The sequence below is a fragment of the Stegostoma tigrinum genome, chromosome 1 (assembly GCF_030684315.1).
Source record: "Stegostoma tigrinum isolate sSteTig4 chromosome 1, sSteTig4.hap1, whole genome shotgun sequence".
In the NCBI taxonomy this organism is placed as follows: domain Eukaryota; kingdom Metazoa; phylum Chordata; class Chondrichthyes; order Orectolobiformes; family Stegostomatidae; genus Stegostoma; species Stegostoma tigrinum.
This window is the reverse complement of record NC_081354.1, coordinates 17,698,727-17,719,871: the sequence shown is the minus strand read 5'-3', so window position 1 is coordinate 17,719,871 and position 21,145 is coordinate 17,698,727. Positions and strand designations below refer to the sequence as shown.

Sequence of the window (21,145 nt, the reverse complement as noted above, 5' to 3'; positions counted from 1 at the left end):
TGCAGTGCCACAATGATGCCACCCGAAGGTTGCAGGAACAGCAACTCATATTCCGCTTGGGAACCCTGTAGCCCAATGGTATCAATGTGGACTTCACCAGCTTCAAAATCTCCCCTTCCCCTACTGCATCCCTAAACCAGCCCAGTTCGTCCCCTCCCCCCACTGCACCACACAACCAGCCCAGCTCTTCCCCTCCACCCACTGCATCCCAAAACCAGTCCAACCTGTCTCTGCCTCCCTAACCTGTTCTTCCTCTCACCCATCCATTCCTCCCACCCCAAGCTGCACCTCCATCTCCTACCTACTAACCTCATCCCACCTCCTTGACCTGTCCATCTTCCCTGGACTGACCTATCCCCTCCCTACCTCCTCACCTATACTCTCCTCTCCACCTATCTTCTTTTCTCTCCATCTTCGGTCCGCCTCCCCCTCTCTCCCTATTTATTCCAGATCCCTCTCCCCATCCCCCTCTCTGATGAAGGGTTCAGGCCCGAAACGTCAGCTTTTGTGCTCCTGAGATGCTGCTGGGCCTGCTGTGTTCATCCAGCCTCACATTTCATTATCTTGGATTCTCCAGCATCTGCAGTTCCCATTATCACTTTAACAAAATTCACTCTGGACTCCCATCCTTAAGTTAGTGAAGGCCTCAGCCAAATTGAAAACCTATACCTGGGAACCTTCACAGATTAAGGGAACAACAGTTCAGGCCTCTTCTGAGAAGCAGCTAGTTCAGTTTCTACTGAAAATGGTAAAAGACTCAGGCCCCAGCTTGATTGGGGCAAGATTAGTTGAGATAAATTTGCTTTGACTGGCTCAATATTTTTCAATGAGAAAATGGCTGACTGAGTGAAGTCCTAATTAAATACCCATCATATAAGAAGCAAGAAAAAAAAGAAATCTCATCGTCTGATCCTCTAAATTGTAGTTCTCAATCAATGGTGTTTAAAACTCCAGTTGGCCGGGAGCTTCTATTTCGGTGAGACACCATTGCTAAGCACTGTAATTGGCCAAGAAGTCTAACAAAGCTTTTTAAAATCTGATTGATGCTTAAGATGTTGAACTTAATCAGCCGACACCCCCACCCACACATTCCCTAAGAAAGTAAACATCTCAGCCATGGAATCATACAATGGCTATTGCACAGGAGGAGACCATTCACCCTACTGTGTCTAGCACTCACCAACAGCGATTCACCCAATGCCTCCCAGCTTTTCCTCATAACCCTGAAAATTGCTCCTAACCAATTCCCTCGATGCAGTTCCTGCTTCAACAGTCACTTGCAATAAAGCACAGCATGTACACGCACGCATTCAAGGACAAATTTTACATGAGTAATAAACGCTAAGTTTATTATTAACGATAGCCAAAGAAGATACTCAATCAAGTAATCCTTAATAACATCAAACTTCAAAATTAAGGCCAATGTGTACTAAAACACCACTGATAACTTTTCATGGCCTGCCTTTTGCCTACAGTTAAGAATTTAATACTACCCTGAGAGCATACAGCTGAAAAAGAAGAAAAAGATACTTCACAATTTTTGGATGATAAACCTTATAGAACAAGGAGACGTGTGGCATAGCAGCAGATGGATTTAGGTTTTGTGAAATGAATAGTTATTGCATGGTGGATTGACAGATAAATAGATGAACAAGTTGAGAAAGTTACATCATATCATTTCTACCCTGTTTGACTTTCTGATCCATGCCAGCCTGACAAGACTCTATCTTCCAAAATAAGTGGTTCAAGATGGGATTGAATAACAATATTTGAGCAGCTGAAGCTAGAATCTTTGCTAAATAATGCATCATTTCTACAAGAACTGGATTAGAGTCATGCTGAGGACACAGTCCTATAAGCAATCAAAATCTGAAATTGAAGGCAAAATCTAAGGAAAAATTGGAGACGTATGAAAGTGATCAGGGAAAGATACTGGCCTGAATCATTTCATCTGGGCCAGAACACCTTTTAAATCCTAGATGAGAATAAAAATTGCCCACCTGCCTTTGGTGCAGTTTTAATTCCAGGTCAGAACCTTCCCAGATGAAGCTACACAGACAAATCCATGAATCCTCACAGCAGAGGAGAGGATTGGTTCTCAAACCATGCCTCCTTTTCCCAGAGTAAGTGTCCTGTCCTAATATTTTGAAGTTCCTTATCCATTTTGATAAAGTAAATGAGTAAGTATCATAGAAGCTTGGTAAAGGGCTAGAATAACACCTGGCTGAAAGAATGGAGTAGTAGGTGGATGACAGTGTCTTTTTTAGCCTAAAACATATTCAGTGATAGGGTACTCACAGCCTTCTTGAGTAGAGGATTCCAAAAATTCACAATCGTCCAAGTGAATAAATTTCTCCTCATCTCATTCCTAACAATGTTTGGCCCTTAATGCAGACACTGTGCCTCCAAGTTTGAGATTCTCCAGCCCAGGAAAACAACAAATCAGGGTGGCACGGTGGCTCAACGGTTAGCACTACAGCCTCACAGTGCCAGGGACCTGGGTTCGATTCCAGCCTTGGGTGACTGTCTGTGTGGAGTTTGCACATTCTCCCCATGTCTGTGTGGGTTTCCTCCAGGTGGTCTGGTTTCCTCCCACAGTCCAAAGATGTGCAGGCTAGGTGGATTGGCCATGCCCCTTCAGAATTTGTTAGTGTTGATAACATCGCCTCTTACTTGTCAAAACTCTGAGTAGTACATGTCCCACTTACTCCACCTTTCATTATAAAACAACCTTTGCATTCAAGAGCAAATCAACAGAATCTTCTCTGTGCAGTCTCCAAAAGAATAATATTCTTACTTTAATATATAAACCAAAACTACTCACACTGTTTCAGATGTGGTTTCACTAATTCCCACACAATTGTGACAAATTTTATCATTGTAGTCTGATCCCCTTACAATAAAGGGCAATATACCATATGCCTTCCTAGTTGTTTGCTATATCTGCATGATAACTTCCTTTATTCCTTTGATGCACAAACTTAAGTCTCTAAGAGGAGCACATTCGGGAGCTGGAGAGCAGGATAAAGCAGAACTGTTCCTGAGCAAAAGTGAAAGTGCCCCTAGGTTACAGTGATCATAACATGGTTGGCTTCTATATTCAATTTGAGGGAGCAGGCAAGAGAGCACACAAGGGTTATGAGAGCAGAAAATGATCTAGAAAAAGGAATGTAATGAGAGTTATAGGAAGAATAAAAGAATTATCTTAATGATGAGAGATTGCAGAGCTCTGAAACGCAGATGGATCTCGGTGTCCTACTGCATGAATCACAAAAGGTTAACATGCAGGGACAGCAAGTGATTAGAAAAGCTAAGAGAATATTACGGTTGCAAAGGGATTGAATAAAAAACTATGGACTTTGTACTTCAGTTATTCAGGGCATTGGTGAGACTACATCTGGAGTATGTGTACGCAGCATTGGAGTTTATTGAAGTATGCAACAATCCTGAGAAGTCCTGACAGGAACAATAGGGAAAGCATATTTCCTCCTATGGGATGATCTACAACTAGGGACATTATTTAAAAATTAAGAATCTATTTAGTAAATAATGAGAAAACTTAACTCTAAGAGGTCAAGAGTCTTTCAAGTGGGTGGCACAGTGGCTCAGTGGTTAGCACTGCAGCCTCACAGCGCCAGGGACCTGGGTTCGATTCCAGCCTCGGGTGACTGTCTGTGTGGAGTTTGCACATTCTCCCCGTGTCTGCGTGGGTTTCCTCCAGGTGCTCTGGTTTCCTCCCACAGTCCAAAGATGTGCAGGGTAGGTGGATTGGCCATGCTAAATTGCCCACAATGTTCAGGGGTGTGTGGGTTATAGGGGGATGGGTCTGTGTGGGATGCTTCAAGAGATAATGTGGACTTGTTGGGCCAAGGGGCCTGTTTCCACATTGTAGGGAATCTAATCTAATCAACCTCTATTCTTCAGAAAGGTGTGAAAAAAAATCTTTGAATATTTTTGAGGAGAGATTGATAGTTCAAGAGTTGCAAGGATTTTGGAGCCAGATGAAAATGTGGAGTAATCTGATCAGCCCTGATCATATTGAACAAAGAATTAGGTTCAAAAGCAGAGAGTGTTGGCGTCCATATCATCAAGGTAATAGAGGTAATGCAGAATATAATTGTCATCATGATCTATACCTGCTGGTGGTCCAAGTTAAATTTTAAAAACATTCTGATCAGGTATTAGACAATAACCGACTCCAGAAGGTTCTGTTAGCATGCACACTGATGACATAGGTGGGCTGTGAATCCTCAAATGGGCCCAAATTTATGTTTCCAACATCGACTGGAAATTTCAGTCCCATATGCCTTCTTACTTCATGTCTGATCCTGTCCTCCTGAAATCTGTTACTGTCCATTCCACATTATTGTTTACTACATTGGAGTTTGATGTCACCTACAAACACTGAGTTCATGCCCTCTGTAACAACAAATGCAGTCCATTTAACTTTAAAAATGAGACCACCAGTTTGAAGAAAAACAATGCTTACAGTTTTCTGGGATCGTAGTAATTGCTGATGCTGGAGTCTGAGATAACGAGGTGTGGAGGTGGATGAACACAGCAGGCCTGGTAGCATCAGAGGAGCAGGAAAGCTGGCATTTCGGTTTCTGGACCCTTCTTTAGAAAAGTGAAGAAGGACCCAGACTCAAAATGTCAAACTTTCCTGCTCCCTTGATGCCATCTGGCCCGCTGTGTTCATCTAGCACCACAACTTGCATACAGTTTTCTGCTTTCTGTCCCTTAGCCAATGTCATACCCATACTGCCATGAGTTTCCATTTTGTTAACAAGTGCATAATGCGGCACTTAATCACTGTGTTTTAAAGTTCCATGTGCACACATCTCCACGCAGCCTGCCCTCTACAACAACTCCTGCTACTTTATCAAAGAATTAAATCAAACTATTTAAGCATAAATTGTCTTTCACAAATCCATCCATCATCTGTACATCCTCAATCCGGTCTACTGTATCTGTTGCTTCCAATGTGGCCTCCCCTGCACTGGTGAGACCAAACATAGACTTGGTGACGGATTTACAGAGCACATGCACTCCATAAGCTATAAGCAACAATGCCTCCTGGTTGCTAACCATTTTAATTCCCCCTCCCACTCTCTGGGTGACATGTCCATCCTGAGATTCCTCCAGTGCCACAATGATGCCACATGCAAAGTGAAGGAGCAAAACCACATATTCCGCCTCAGAAGCCTACAGCCTAACGGCCTCAACACAGAATTCACTAATTTCAAAATCCCTCCACCTTCGGCCTCAACCCATGTACAACCCTCCTTCTCATCCCTGCATTCTTGACCTGACATGACCTGTCCACCTTCTCTCCCATCTATCTGCCCCACCCTTCCTACTGATAAATCCTCACTATCCCTATCTGCATCCACCTTTTATCATCCCACCTACCTTCCCCCAGCTCTCTTCCCCCCTCCCCAGTCCTGATGAAGGGTCTAGGCTCTGACTCCTCTGATGTTGTCCGACGTGCTGAGTTCCTCCAACTCCGCACTGTATCGACTCTGATTCCAGCATCTAAATTTCTTGCTATCCCCTTTTACAAATACATGTTAACTTGCACCTTTTTACCCCTACTGTTCAAACTGACAATTAACGTTGACCTGGATTCATATCATTAGAAGTTCCACTGCTTGTTAATTAGGAGCTGAGTGCCAAGGCTTGCAAATTACTCCCATCGAAGTTTGAATGAATTTATCAGATATTGCACATATTAATGCAGCTTCTCGGCTTTTGTCCAGTAGTTGCGAGCAGTACTTTCAAGCAGATTACTGAGAACATTGACTTTTGCAATGAATGTGGCTGACAAACCATTTTCTTATTTCCAGAATATGCTTTGTGCAGCCTGGCCTTTGCCATGATAGGTTAAAAATTAGCCAAGCGCTCACTGAATGGCAGAGCAGGGTCAAGGCATTAAGCAGGTTACTCCTGTTCTGGAATTTCCACGTCCCTTGGTAGAGCTGCTTGCTATTGACTGGACTTATTTTCTTCCTCTAGCCTGCAGTGCTCACTTGAATTGATGACAATTCTCCTCGTCAGTGCTGCTGCTGTTTCCATGGTGCTGAAGTCAGTGTTTTTAAACCATGGTGTTCAACATTGCAGCACTTAACCAGTGAGCAGTAAATAAGAAATTAAAGTGTTCCAAATGATCAAAAATACTTACCATTCTTCTTATTGCTTTAGCATTTTATCAACTAGCATGCAGAAAGGGCAGATTAGTCCCAGGCATATGCAAACATTGAAATTGAATTTCTTTCTGTTGCCGTATGTCCAGTTCATTCTTTATTTACTAATCAAAAATTTAATTAGTTTGTTTTGGATTCCCAATCATGTCGCCAATTCTTAACATCTTAAACACCTATCATAATTACAGAAAATAAAATAGGCTACCTTTTCTAATGATGCAACTTTTACAGTGCAGGCAAGGATTAAATGAATCATCTTCTCCTGTATTATTCAATTTTGTGAGTAATCATCATTTGCATAAATCCAAATGTTATTAACAATTAAATAACATTACCGGCCCAGATCTTCTGATTGGTGCTGGAAATCTATTTCTAAACTTGATTAGAAAAACAAATTCAAGTTTCTCCTCCTCCAAATTTCCTGAGAACTTCTCTAATGGAGAATCGCTCAGAACAGACTCCATGCAGCAAACCTCAAAAGGAAGCATCACAAAAAATCCACACAAAAGCCACATTCCCATTTTTATGGCCATAGCTTACACATTGCAATGGATTATACATCTTAAATGATCTAAAGTTTCTTCAAAAGTAATAGAGAGAAGGTAAGTGCATCAGGGGAAAGGATGGGTAAGTGAACCAGTTGCTGAGACATGTGGCTCAACGAGGCAGAATGGTTAAGGAGATAGAATACATGATGTTTGGCCATAACGGTGATGTGGCATGTTGGCAGGTGGCTAGGCAGTCAAGACAGGCAGAGTGGCAGGTGGGGAAGGTTGCAGATGGATGAATTATGTCGGTTAGCATCTGGGTGAGGTGTTCTGGAAGATGGGCTGGTGGGAAGGGTTGTCAAGGTCAGGCTAATCAGTTTGGGTTAGGCAGAATTGAGATATAATAGGAGATAGTCAGAGGAGTATAGTCAGATATAGTCAGGGTGGGTCAATGTGAGTTATCATGAAGATCAGTTGTATTGTTACCCAAGGATTTGCCCACATAGACTAGCTTTTTATCTAACATTACCATAAAGAGAATGATCTGAAATCTCCGACTTGAACTCAGTCAGGAAATCAGGAGAATTTCCCATTGGAAGTTCAAATTTTCCATGCAATTCCACTAGGGTCTTTACACAAGGATGTCTGAGTTAATCATAGCTTTTCTTGTGGGTACGGCAGTCATAAACCATTTGGAGGCTAGAAGATCTGGGTCAATTAATTATTGTTTCATTTTAAAAAATGACAATATCGTTTACCTTTCCAAAGCTTCCTTTTCCAATTGCTCGAAGGATCTGAAAGTGGTCAAAGTTAACTGTAAAATGAAAACAAAATGAAAATGAAACTCGCACCATTAAAACTGCATGGTTTTAAAGATACATTTAAAAAGGCATAAACATACAACTTAGAGAAAATTCAAATATTATGAAAGGAGTGTAGTTTGCAGTCTCTCATTACTATTGCCAAAAGTAAGATTGAAGCTGTTACTTTTCACTACATAAAAAAGGTGAAATTTACACCGGTGTTTCAAGGGCAACAAAAACATGCCTCGAGGCACTGTACAGCAAGAGTGATGAATGTCAAATGATAAAACTAGGAGAAGTGATGGTAGACATGACTGCGAAAAGGAAACTTTGAAAAGAATTCTAAATGTTAGGAGAGGCGTGGAAAAGCTTCTGACCAAAAAAAAAACAGTTTTTAAGGTAGGCAGGTGATGTCCTAGAGGTAGTGGTGAGCAGACTTCATGATGGACCAGATGTATGGATTCAAAGCTCAGCCTACTATCCTATAGTCATGCATTTTCTGGTTCAAATGGGGAAAAGCTCCTAGGGCAGGAGATGGAATTAGTACTGAGGGCACAGCTTTCCTTCCTGGCTCGAAAGAGTAGCTTCAACCATGCATATGTTGAGTGCAGGAATGTTGTTTTATTCAGGGCTCGAGTCAACTGAACATCATTGTGACAGTTATGATGCAAGAAGACAGAAATGGAGCAAAGTGCCAGCTGGATATGTTTGGATGTTGATCTCTTGTTTGAGGAGATATTGCCAAAAATACTATATAAATTAAGAACGAAGCAAAGGATGAAAGCATGGGCCACTTTGGGGATGACATGCTCCTCCTCACTACTTATCTGAATTAACCACATGCAAAGAAACAGGAACAAAATTGAAACATGCCAATCAAACATGAAAACAGGTAATTTCACAATGACATTGAAAATAATGTGAACCTAATGGTAATTTTTCTGAAAACACTTGAATGTCAGAGAACCTTCTGTAGCTACTATCAACACTAAATATGATAAAGAGTCAAAAATTCTAAATTGTAGGGGTTTGTTTCAATCAATTTTTGAATAAATTCTGTCTGGGGCAATTTTTAATTCCAATAACACTTTTTTCTGTGAATGTAACTTGCTATTCTTTTTCATTTTCTTTTAAACTGCCTCCCTTGAAATTGTTGATTTTTGTTAGAGTAAATGTAATGGATAGATCAGAGAAGATTTAAAGCCAATCCTAATCTGCCTAATATGCCTAAATTGTGCTACTAAAAGAGGAAGCTTCCAGGAAACATACAAGCTGATTGCAAAAGCCACTACAGATATATAAAGAGAAAAAGGCTAGTGAAGGCAAATATTGATCCCTTGCATTGAGAAACAAGGGAAGTTCAAAAAAGGAAGCTCTAAAAAGGACATGAGAGACATTTTTATTTAGAAAAAAAAAAGTGGTTCATGTGTGGCACGACCTTCCAGAGGAAGTGATAGACGTAGGTACTGTTACATTGTTTAAAAGCACATGATTAAGAAATGTTTAAAGGGATATGCGCCAAGCAGGTGGGACTAGTTTAGTTTGCAATTATGGTTGGCATGGACTGGATGGACTGAAATGTATATTTCTGTACTGTTATGACTATCAATTAAATACATATTTTGATTCTATCTTCACAAAGATGTTGGGGAACACAGGGTCTAGTAAGAGGTAGGAGCTGGATTAAATCAATATTAGTAGGGAAATGTTGTTGAGGTAATTGATAGGATTAAAAGATCAATAATCCACATCTTAGTCTACATAAGGAAGTGGCCCTGGAAAAGTGGATGCATTAGTAGTTATCTTTAAAGTTCTATAGACTCTGGGACAGTTGCTACTGGATTAGAAGGTATGCACCCTTAAAGAAATCCACAAGTGATCTTTACTTTTTGCATAATTATTTTTGGACAGTGACTTTGTAAAATGTTTTTAGACATTTTCTTTGAAAAGTTCTCTCAGATCCTTCATGATCTTCAAGATTTCACTCAAATCTCAAGTTTCTCTAAATGGAACAATGCCCATCACTTCATTCTGTCCGTGTATCTAAAGTCCTCATGTTGAAGATACAAACCATGGAAGGGGTATCAGGTCCTTCTAAGTCCTTTTCTCTCCCTCCCCCCACCCCCACCCCTCCCCCCAACCGCCCCGAGGATCAAAAAGCTAACACCTTTGCCAAATCCCAACTGAAGAGATTTTCAAGGAAAGAGAAGTTTGGCAAAACCAACATAGGGATACCAGGCATAATACAGACATTGGGTTAACCCTGACCCTTTCTCATTGCTAACCCAGGTTGCCTGTGTTCAGATACAATCAGGACTAGTTCACTATGATGCGAAGTTAATGTTTACAAAGCCCTTAGAAGTGCAATAATTAAATGATGCCCTTGCCAGATAATTACAATCTCAACTCAAGGAAACCCAACAGGTGACGATGATAAGAACTAGTTGCCAGATGAGTTCTCAAATTCCAGTCTGTATTTGGGAACAAACTCAATTCAGGCATCTGCTACCATGCAACTTTTCTCTAAAAGTACAATGCCTCAGACTGTGACCAATTCTCCTTCTTTGTGCATAGAAGGCATTGGGGCAAAATAATTCCTCTGAAGACAACTCCAATAATATCCCTCCTATTGACAGCAACCATAACTCCCTTAGTGTTTATTTCAATTTTAGTATATATGCTGCCAATGTGTTTTTCAGTTAACCCTTCCAGATCTCCCACAATGCAAGCCATTCTAAAAGTAGCAGGGTGATGATTCCAGCAGGCATCTTAGGGCAGTTGAAGGGTATCTTGGTTATCATTAATTGTGGTTCTTTTGCTATTCCGGGAATAAAGGGAATAGTGATAGTAAAGGCACTTGGTGTCCGAGATGGAACAAAATTTAAATTTCAGATGGCATTCTTTAATGGGTAAAGTGGCACTCATTGTTGAAGATACAAACCATGGAAGAAGGTATCAGGTCCTTCTAAGTCCTTTTCTCTCCCACCCTCCCCGCCACTGCCCTGAGGATCAAAAAACTAACACCTTTGCCAAATCCCAACTGAAGAGAGTTTGAAACTTGTGGATTCAGAGCTCTGAAGAAATGCAAGCCTCAAAGAGAGTCATGTTGGACTGACTCTTGCATTGTGTTGGCTTACTGCAAATTAAATCAAGTTTTGTGGATTGCTTGAGAGTGCCAGCAGATTTTTTGCTGTATTTCACTAACAGGTAGAAGCTTAATGTGGTCTGAGCAATGTGGACTATAAAGAGAGTTGTGGCATTCTCAACTTATCAAATACCTACTCACCTCTAAATGATCCTCATGTCAATTCTAACCACATCTTAACACATATCATTCCCAGAGCAACTTGTCACTCATCAAACATCTGCTGAAAGTGTCTTGTGTTGGCACCATTCCTAAAAGCCCACAGTGCTTGTCTGGGTGCACAAGTCAGTCCAAGGTGCCCTGCATGGTTTCTGACATTTGGTCTGGTTATGACAGACATGGAACATTAGCAGGGATAATGGGAACTGCAGATGTTGAAGAATCTGCGATAACAAAGTGTGGAGCTGGGTGAACACAGCAGGCCAAGCAGTTTCTTAGGAGCACAAAAGCTTCAGGCCTAGACCCTTCATCAGAAAAGTGGGATGGGGAGAGGGTTCTGAAATAAATGGGGGGAGAGGGGGAGGCGGATCAAAGATGGATAGAGGAGAAGATAGGTGGAGAGGAGACAGACAAGTTAAAGGGGTGGGGATGGAGCCTGCAGAGGTGAGTATAGGTGGGGAGGCAGGGAGGGGATAGGTCAGTCAGGGGAGGACAAATAGGTCAAGGGGGCGGGATGAGATTGGTAGGTAGGAAATGGAGGTGCAGCTAGAGGTGGGAGGAAGGGATAGGTGAGAGGAAGAACAGGTTAGGGAGGCAGGGGCGAGCTGGGCTGGTTTTGGGATGCAGTGGGGGTAGGGGAGATTTTGAAGCTTGTGAAATCCACATTGATACCATTGGGCTGCAGGGTTCCCAAGCGGAATATGAGTTGCAGTTCCTGCAAACTTCAGGTGGCATCATTATGGTACTGCAGTAGGCCCAGGATGGACATGTCGTCTAAGGAATGCGAGGGGGAGTTGAAATGGTTCGCAACTGGGAGGAACAGTTGTTTATTGCTAACCGAGCGGAGATGTTCTGCAAAGCGGTCCCCAAGCCTCCGCTGGGTTTCCCCAATGTAGAGGAAGCCACAACAGGTGCAGTGGATGCAGTATACCATATTGGCAGATGTGCAGGTGAATATCCGCTTGATGCAGAAAGTCATCTTGGGGCCTGCACTTCCTGCTGTTGGAACGGGCCCCATCCCCACCCCTTTAACTTGCCTGTCTCCTCTCTATCTATCTTCTGCTCTATCCATTTTTGATCCACCTCCCCCTCTCTCCCTATTTATTTCAGAACCGTCTCCCCATCCCCCTTTTCTGATGAAGGATGTAGGCCTGAAACATCAGCTTTTGAGCTCCTAAGATGCTGCTCAGCCTGCTATGGAAAATTAGCATCCTGTAGAGCCAGCAGTGACATAAGGGACCAGCTAAACAAAGCATTGTCTATTTCAAAGTTTTTTTTAAAACCTATTTTTCCTAACCAACCTGTTCAGAGATATTATCACATATTTCTGGAGCAGGTGAGACTTGAAGCTGTGTCCCTTAAACCAAGGATAGGGATACTACCACGGTGCCACAAGAGAGGACCTGCCCATCTCATCAACAGTAACCTAATTGTTAATCGGCTATCTTCTACATAATGCAGCCATGTAAATTCTTACACTTAAAAGAGGACGGTGGCAAAAATCCTTCTACAGGCTCAGTTGCAAACTCAGACTAGCTGCATGTACAACTAAGGGGACATAGAACATAGAACATAGAACAGTACAGCACAGAACAGGCCCTTCAGCCCACAATGTTGTGCCGACCATTGATCCTCATGGATGCACCCTCAAATTTCTGTGACTATATGCATGTCCAGCAGTCTCTTAAATGACCCCAATGACCTTGCTTCCACAACTGCTGCTGGCAACGCATTCCATGCTCTCACAACTCTCTGTGTAATGAACCCGCCTCTGACATCCCCTCTATACTTTCCTCCAACCAGCTTAAAACTATGACCCCTTGTGCTAGCCATTTCTGCCCTGGGAAATAGTCTCTGGCTATCAACTCTATCTATGCCTCTCATTATCTTGTATACCTCAATTAGGTCCCCTCTCCTCCTCCTTTTCTCCAATGAAAAGAGACCAAGCTCAGTCAACCTCTCCTCATAAGATAAGCCCTCCAATCCAGGCAGCATCCTGGTAAACCTCCTCTGAACCCTCTCCAAAGCATCCACATCTTTCCTATAATACGGCGACCAGAACTGGACGCAGTATTCCAAGTGCGGTCTAACCAAAGTTTTATAGAGCTGCAACAAGATCTCACGACTCTTAAACTCAATCCCCCTGTTAATGAAAGCCAAAACACCATATGCTTTCTTAACAACCCTGTCCACTTGGGTGGCCACTTTAAGGGATCTATGTATCTGCACACCAAGATCCCTCTGTTCCTCCACACTGCCAAGAATCCTATCCTTAATCCTGTACTCAGCTTTCAAATTCGACCTTCCAAAATGCATCACCTCACATTTATCCAGGTTGAACTCCATCTGCCACCTCTCAGCTCATCTCTGCATCCTGTCAATGTCCCGCTGCAGCCTACAACAGCCCTCTATACTGTCAACGACACCTCCGACCTTTGTGTCGTCTGCAAACTTGCTGACCCATCCTTCAATCCCCTCATCCAAGTCATTAATAAAAATTACAAACAGTAGAGGTCCAAGGACAGAGCCCTGCGGAACCCCACTCACCACTGACTTCCAGGCAGAATATTTTCCTTCTACTACCACTCGCTGTCTTCTGTTGGCCAGCCAATTCTGTATCCAAGCAGCTACGTTCCCCTGTATCCCATTCCTCCTGACCTTCTGAATGAGCCTACCATGGGGGACACATGACAACATTCTCTTTTCCAGTGAAGAAATGGTCGATTTACATAATCACTCACTTCTGTATTCTTTCAACATGTGTTGTTTGTACTGTGTAATCAGATCTAATGACAATCCATACCTATATGCAAATGCAATCACACCAATAATTTAGAAAATATTACCTCAGTAGCTGGGGTCAATGTTGATGTTTTAATGCCTCTCAATGTCTCATTTGCTTTACTCACTACTGCTGAGCTTATTGCAACGGACACAATTTACTGTCAATAAAGACTGCCAGACCTCTCATTTTCCAAGTGCCTTGTTTTTCTTTCTATTTAAGTCATAAACCCTTCCTTGAACTCTTTGTCTCTATTATATAAAATTTTGCATATCCATACTTCAAATTTCATTTGCATCTTTCAGTTCAATTCCCAATAATATTCAAATTCTGCTGCAGCTTATCAACAAATCTAGCCTCAAGTATCTCACAGAGTAAGGTCAGCAGCTATTATTAATCCTGCTGAAGCAGTGATAGGTTTCAATGAAAACAGAAAATAAAGGAAATCCAGAGCAGGCCCGACATCAATGATAAGATGAGACAATACCTCAAGTGGTTTAAAAATTTGCAAGGCAAGATTTTATGCTTGGGTTTATGTATGCATATTATCATTTTTTTTAAAAGAATCTCTACTGCGTGGAAGCAGGCCATTTAGCCCATAGAGTCCCGACCCTCTGAAGAGCACTCACCTGTGCCCACCCTATCCCTACAACCCTGCAACTCCCATGGCCACTCCACCTAATCTACACATCCCTGGGCATTACACACAATTTAACATAGTCAATCCACCTATCCCGCACACTTTGGGCTGTGGGAGGAAACTGGAGCAGCCAGACAGAATCCACACAGACATGGGGAAAATACCTGTGTGGAGTTTGTATAGTCACTCACAGATGGAATTGAATTCAGGTCCACCATGAGACAGCAGGGCTTACCACTTAGCCACCATGACACATAAGTACAAGGAATATGGAAGTGTTGGCTAGGACCTGCATTGGTTACCCATCCCTAAATGACTTTGAGAAAGTGATGGTGAATTGCCTTTTTGAGCTACCGTGGTCTTTGCAGGATAGGTTAAGGTACAAGTACACCGGCAGAGCTGTGCAGGAAGGAGTCCCATAATTTTAACCCAGTAACAAGGAAGTACTAGCAGTATTGGCAAGTCTGGGTTCACTGCTGTAATTTGCTATGCTGTAGTCAATATCTGGTTTCATTCATTTTCCTAGACATTGCAGCAGTTCAAAACAATAGATTACATGTTTGAACTTTGTTATTTAAAGAATTAACAACATTGCAGTGGGTCACTTCTAGGGCAGACCAGGTAAAGACAGCAGATTTTCTCCAAAAGGTTATTAGTGAACCAAGTAGGATTTTTTTAAACAACAAAAATATCATTATTCAACTAGCATTTTAATTCCCGATGTTATTGGAATTTTAAGCTCATCAGCTGCCCTGGTGAGATTGAAGCCTAGGGCTCAGAACATTAGCCTAGGATTCTGGAATATAAATTCAATAACATTGCCATAAAAGCCCATGATATCCCTCAGGAATAGAAATGAAAATGCTAGTTGAGTCCCTTATTTCCATTCCCTGATTGGTCAATAATGCTCTAGTAACTGCTTTAATCGCTAGATCCATATCCTTCAAATTTCTCATCTTGGTCTGGATTGAAAGTGTTAGGATTGGTGAAAACCTGACCAGTTATCCTTTCTCTGGTCAAACATCTCCAGTTTTTCCTTGAATCCTCCACAGGGATTCTGGGAATGTGATTCTTCCCAAGCGAATTGCGGAGAAATCGAACAATGCCCCGAGTATATGGAGGGATCTGATCAGAAATCATGCTACTGTAGGGTACAGGGATTGTTAACAATTTGTAACTAAGTTTCATTGAGGTTCCGGCTAGAAGTATTCAACAATACAAAATTCAACATCGTAGATTACTTATGATCCATTTTAGCCAGAATGGATTTTTCAAATGCCAACACAGGTCTTGGCCCAAACTTTTTACTAACAGCGGCCCTGTGTCAATCTGGAGCATATATTCAGAAAGCCAAGTTTAGGTGTTCGTACAGGTTTTGTTTTAATACTATGAAAGCCTTAAGATCAGACTATGAAGGGGAACAAACATTTGAATCAGTGGCTCTTTAATGACACTACAGCTCCCGATAAGTTTCCATTAGCATCCTGCATTTCCAACAAATTATCTGACATTCGATACTGTCCTAGGTTGTGGAAATGGAATCATAATCATTTCCTTTGATCATATTCACTTCTGCCAGTGACTCAGAGAAATGAGGTTGCAAGTCCAACATTAGACCCTTCCCTCCTCTCAAGCAAAATAATGCCAGATCAATGGGTGTTGACCAAGCTCCATGACCTTTGGGAAGCTATGGCCAACTTGTGCCAATGTGAAGAAACATCTTCATACATAAGAAATTGAATGTGCATCTAAAATATTAGCAAATTTCAAATCCATGTATTTTAAAAATGTTACCATCTTGCCCCCAAAAAAATGCTACTTTGTTTGCTTTAATCATTTGCTTTGTCTTCTTGCAACTGTAATATTTTCAGGTAGTCTGGAGATATTATCCGACATAATGTAAGAGAACTGTAAAACAGACCAGCTAACATGTTAGCCTACAGTCTTTTTGTGATGTGGGAGCATGGGTAATCTGAAAGGCAGAACACTGTTTTGGAATAACTCAGCTTGAGTAAAGTGGCATTTTTGACCGGCTGTCAGAGTTTACAATTGCAATATTCAGAAACCAGGCCCAATTTGCTGCACTACTTTGGCTTTTAATAGGATTGTCTACTTGAAATGTTAGGCTTTAATAATCATTCATTTGATATTCTGTTATCAAAGTAGAATCCAGCTTCATAGTAAAACTGGAACTATTACCAAAAAGCAGTCCCAGAGCTGGCTCAATTATACCATCTGTTCACACTTTATTGCCTTGCTGATCTATCATTCCTTTTAATAGGGATTCAGCAATAGAAGCAGCCTCCTTGTGTCAGATACATGTATAATTATATCAGTTCATCATTGTTAGCCAGAAACTGGAGCTGATTATTCACGTGCAAGAATATTTTTTTCTCTGGTACTCTGTCAGAGGAGCAGTTTTTTTTAACAGAATGAGAGTGTCACTGACATAGTTGGCATTTACTCCCCATTCCAATTTACCCTTGGGAAAACTGGGTGTTCAATGTCGCTCGAGTCACTGCAATGCATGTGGTGCAGGTACACCCATTGTGCTGTTTGGGAAAGTGTACCAGGATTTTGATTAAGTGGCAAAGAACAGTGATATTATTCATCAAGATGCATGTCTTGGTGAGGAACATGCAAGTGATTGTCTTCCTATTTATGGCTTTTTATTTGATAGTATGTGGTCCAATCTTTCGCTCGATAGTACAGTGCACCTTGCAGATGATGGTGCATCTTCCACCTCCTCCACCACTAATGAGTACAATATGTGATGATGGACATGTGTTACTCTGTCAGAGATAGCACTGAGCTGCTTGCACACTGCTGAAGCTACACTCAGTTACACCAATGAGGAATATTCCAAACTCCTGACCTGTGCCTCCTCGAGGGCCAACAGGTTTTGGAGAGTCAGGAAGTAAGTGAGATGCTCCAACTGAATTTCAAGCCACTGAACTGCTCTTGTAGCAAACATACCTATGACTGACTCAGTTACATCTCACATCAAAGATAACCCCATGTTTCAGCAAATGGCTATACTGTCAAATATGAAGGAGAAATAGTTTTTCTTGTTGGAGATGGCCTTACCAGGCACTCCAGTGGCAAGTAATGTCCAAACCACATATCAACACAAGCTGGGATTTATTGTGGACAATCTTTATTTTGAACATAAAATAGCTTCTGTGACTCTGAAAAGTAGCACGGAAACTTTTATTTCAGAAGGATTTTGACCAATACAATTAGCTCAAAAAATTTTTTGTTGTTTCATTATCAGGGCTATTCCTCAAAATTTGAGGCTTTCGTAAGTCCTTAGTGGCTCCCCTACAAATTTTCTTCTGATTTGCTTATTTTTTTAAAATTCATTCACAGGATGAGGGCATTACTGTTGAGGCCAGCATTTATTGCCCACCCAGTGTCAACCACTTTGCCACTGTTCTGGAGTCACGTGTGTGTCATCTTAAAATACTTTAAATTAAATGAACAATTTGACAACAAATGTGTGACAACGTTATCTTCACATAGCAGAGGATTGCCACATCCACTCTTTTTTAAGATACTTGTGTCGTATATAACGTCTCCTACACCTATAAACTGTGCATCAAGGAAAACTTCACTGCTCATCTCCTTTCCTGTTCCAACTTTTTCTTCTTTTTGGCTTACTCTTTTCTCCTTGCTGTGTCCGATGGGATAGAGGTGGAGTAGGACGCTCCAGCCGCAGTTTGTCCGCTCCGCCTGTTTTTTTCCTTTCTTTCTCTTCTGTCTTCCAGGACTCTCCGCCTCAGGCACCTGGTCCCAGACTCCAAAGCAGGGGATGCCTGGTAGGGAGATAGAGCAGCAGCCCAGATGTTCCCCAGGAAAGGCAGCTTGCAGCCAAACCACGTGGAGGCCCCTCTGCCCTCAGAGAGAGAACGTGATGTCTGTCTTTTTAAGCTTTGCTTCTTGTTTTTCCAACCTATGGTTATAACATGTATAGCTGTAGTGTAACTTTCTTTTTTCTTCATTTCTCTATCCTGTAACTGAGGATTGTACGTAGTTACTTTGTACCTAAAATGGTGCCATGTATTGGTGACATTAGTTACAGTGTAACTAATCTTGTAACCAAAGAAGCTATACCTAGGTACCTTTATGCCTAAGATGTCACCGTAAGTGGCATCTTATGAACTTTTGAATATACTCCTGCATATATGTAACAATAAAACTAGTTCAATTCTACTTCACCATCTCATAACTCTACTCTCCTTTTGGATGGGAGGTGATTAGTGACATGGCCTGTCACGGCAAGGAATAAAGTCACTGGTGGCTACATTTCGTCTCGTAACTGAGGAGAAAATGTGTGCTCAACGGCTTCCTTCAATTCCTCCTCAAATTGTTTGTGTTTCTACCCATACTGTACCCCAAATCTGTACTTTTCCTGAGACACACGTAGTGCCTGTCTATTTGTAATGTTCAGGATTACAACAGAACATTGATGTCAACTCAACTCTTGTCTTTTTTTTGCTTTGGTGAACATGGGATACATTTTCATTTTTATCTTCAGGATGCTTTCTGGAATGGATCACCTCTCTATTGCAGAGGCAACAACCTCACTGAAAGGTTCATTCTGTTCAATTATTATTCAGGTGATGAAACCAAAAATATATCCGTTCTCTCAGCTCCATGCACTTCATTCTCCAGTTCTTATTCAAATAATTTTTCAAATCTACTGCCTGGAAGCTGAAGAAAAAGGCTTAGAAAAAGGTCACATTAGTGTAGGTGACTAAGGATGTAGCCTGGAAAATTAGATATACAGCACATTTTCAAATTGTATAGTCTGAGTTCTATGGGCTGAGTCTTATGTTTTTTGCCTAAGTAGTCATTGCATCAGATTTTGATAGTTTTCACCATGAGACCTAGTGAGATTCCATACTGTTATCTTAGCAAGGTCATCTCCTTAACTACTTACTCCACCCCTATTGAAACGATCTTGTCTGATTCTAGCACCATCTCACCACACATCATTCAGGGAATAACTCACCACTGAATATCTGCTGAAAGACCAGCATCACAGGTGCCTCTACCAAATTTAAAAGGCACCTGGATAACGAACACTGGTATTTCGAAGCTGCCCTGCTCAATCACACGGACACTCCACTCTGATAGTGTCTGGTGGTGGTGCAGAGGAGAGGCAGCCTCTTCCTAAAGGATTAGCATAAGAGAGTCTGCATTAAATAGAACAGAAAGAACTGCAGATGCTGGAAACCTGAAACAAAAACAAGGTCAACCGATCTCAAAACTTTAACTCCACTTTCTCAGCTGCTGCCAGGCCTGATGGGTTTATCCAGCAATCGGTTTTAGTGTCTGACACTGGCTGACTGGTCCGAGATCAACACTTGGCTCAGTGCAGTCTCTTCTATGTGTCACAAGGTGAATGATCTGTTTGTTTGATTCTCTGTGCAGCTCCGAATGTGTACGTGCCAGCTTAATGTTTAACTTCATGTCCAAACAGAATTCAGCATGGGGATCAATGTTGACGTTGAGAGCCTGCTGCAGTACGAACAAGGAATCTTAAGATTATTGGTTCTGTTGTACAATTACCCTTCGCGGTCAAACATTACGGGCCTTCTATGTGCAAAATATATTAGTGAGAATAAAGTGGTCTGTGTGAAGGTGAGTAGCACACAGAGAGATGATACCTTCGAGTCCAGGGATTTTGGAGCACACACATCAGTGCTCTGTACAGTGTATAAAAGCATGTGCGATGTTGTTCCCCTCTAAAGAGTCTCCCATTGGTGGATCTTGCAGATCCCACCCTCATTGGGTACCTGCCAACTCTGTTTACGAGCACAGTCACTTTTACTCCCATTGTATAGTTTGGATTTCCAGCACAATGGAAGGGCACATTGCATGGTCTTCCTTCAGCAGTTTCCAGCTTCTGCCTCTAAGTTTCTGAGGCCCACATACACCCAGATCCCCTTCCTGTGAAACCTGGGTGGGGTTTACACGTCCCCAGGTCCCCACCTAACCCATCTACATGATTTTTGAGCTGTCCTCTTTTTTCCCCATCTTTGAACAAATGTGCCTCGCCTCCCTTACCAATACCAGTTTTAGAATGGCCAGCCTTCATGTTTCTCTCAGCCTGCAGCCCCCAATTTCTGCCTTCAAAACCTGTTTTCTATTTGCAGTGGTGGCCTGCCTTGACTCCCATCCCCACCACCCGCAACTCTGTTGCCTTTCCCCTCAGTTTCTCTGGACACAAACAGACTGTGGCCCATTCCCTTGAGTGATCTAACTGGACAGCCCAGACTGAGAAGTGCCCAGACCTGATCACATTAGTCCTCACCACACACACCCACCTCCCATCACCCCAGACAGTCTGATACTGAGCCACAGGTCTGATCATGACCCACTTCCCAAACTACTGAGCACAGGACCCCTGACCGAGAACACACTGACCTGATGATTGGTCTATCTGTGGACGGGTATTGGAGGCTGCCCCTGACTTATTGTGCCCGGACCCCGTGGCTGAGGTGTGTTCCTGCAGACTTTGAGACTCCATGTGAGCAGCCCAGAGCAGTTGCGGCCTGGTCCAATTCATAAGCTGTATTTCTGACCCTGTGCGAAGTATCCTTGCAGCAGCCTTTCAATACCAGCAATGCAGGTCTATACTTCCTAATAATCCTGCAAGTGGACTGGAGAATTGCCATGAAGAGTTGACAGATGCTGGATGCCAACAACCATGGACAAAAGGGGGTGAGCAGCTAATGCCCACGGGCTTTTGGTAATGATCAGTATGGAGGGTCCTCACTGCCAGCAGAGTGCTAAAGTCTTCAGATATCTGATCTGACCCGCATGTCAAGATGCCTCAACATCTAGCTTAATATAAACCAAAAGAACTGCGGATGCTGTGTATCAGAAACAAAAACAAGTTGCTGGAAAAGCTCAACAG

General features: G+C 42.2%; 1 protein-coding gene across 6 annotated transcripts in view; it reads right to left on the bottom strand.

Annotated features, from left to right (window-relative positions):
• The window catches only part of LOC125458504 (serine/threonine-protein kinase 32B-like), a 320,594-nt gene that overhangs the window by 236,757 nt on the left and 62,692 nt on the right, over positions 1-21,145 (bottom strand). For all 6 annotated transcript variants that reach the window (XM_048543851.2, XM_048543844.2, XM_048543828.2 and 3 more), the window contains exon 2: positions 7,450-7,505. In XM_048543851.2, the coding sequence (XP_048399808.1) occupies positions 7,450-7,505 (56 nt within the window). The remainder of the gene's footprint in view (positions 1-7,449; positions 7,506-21,145) is intronic.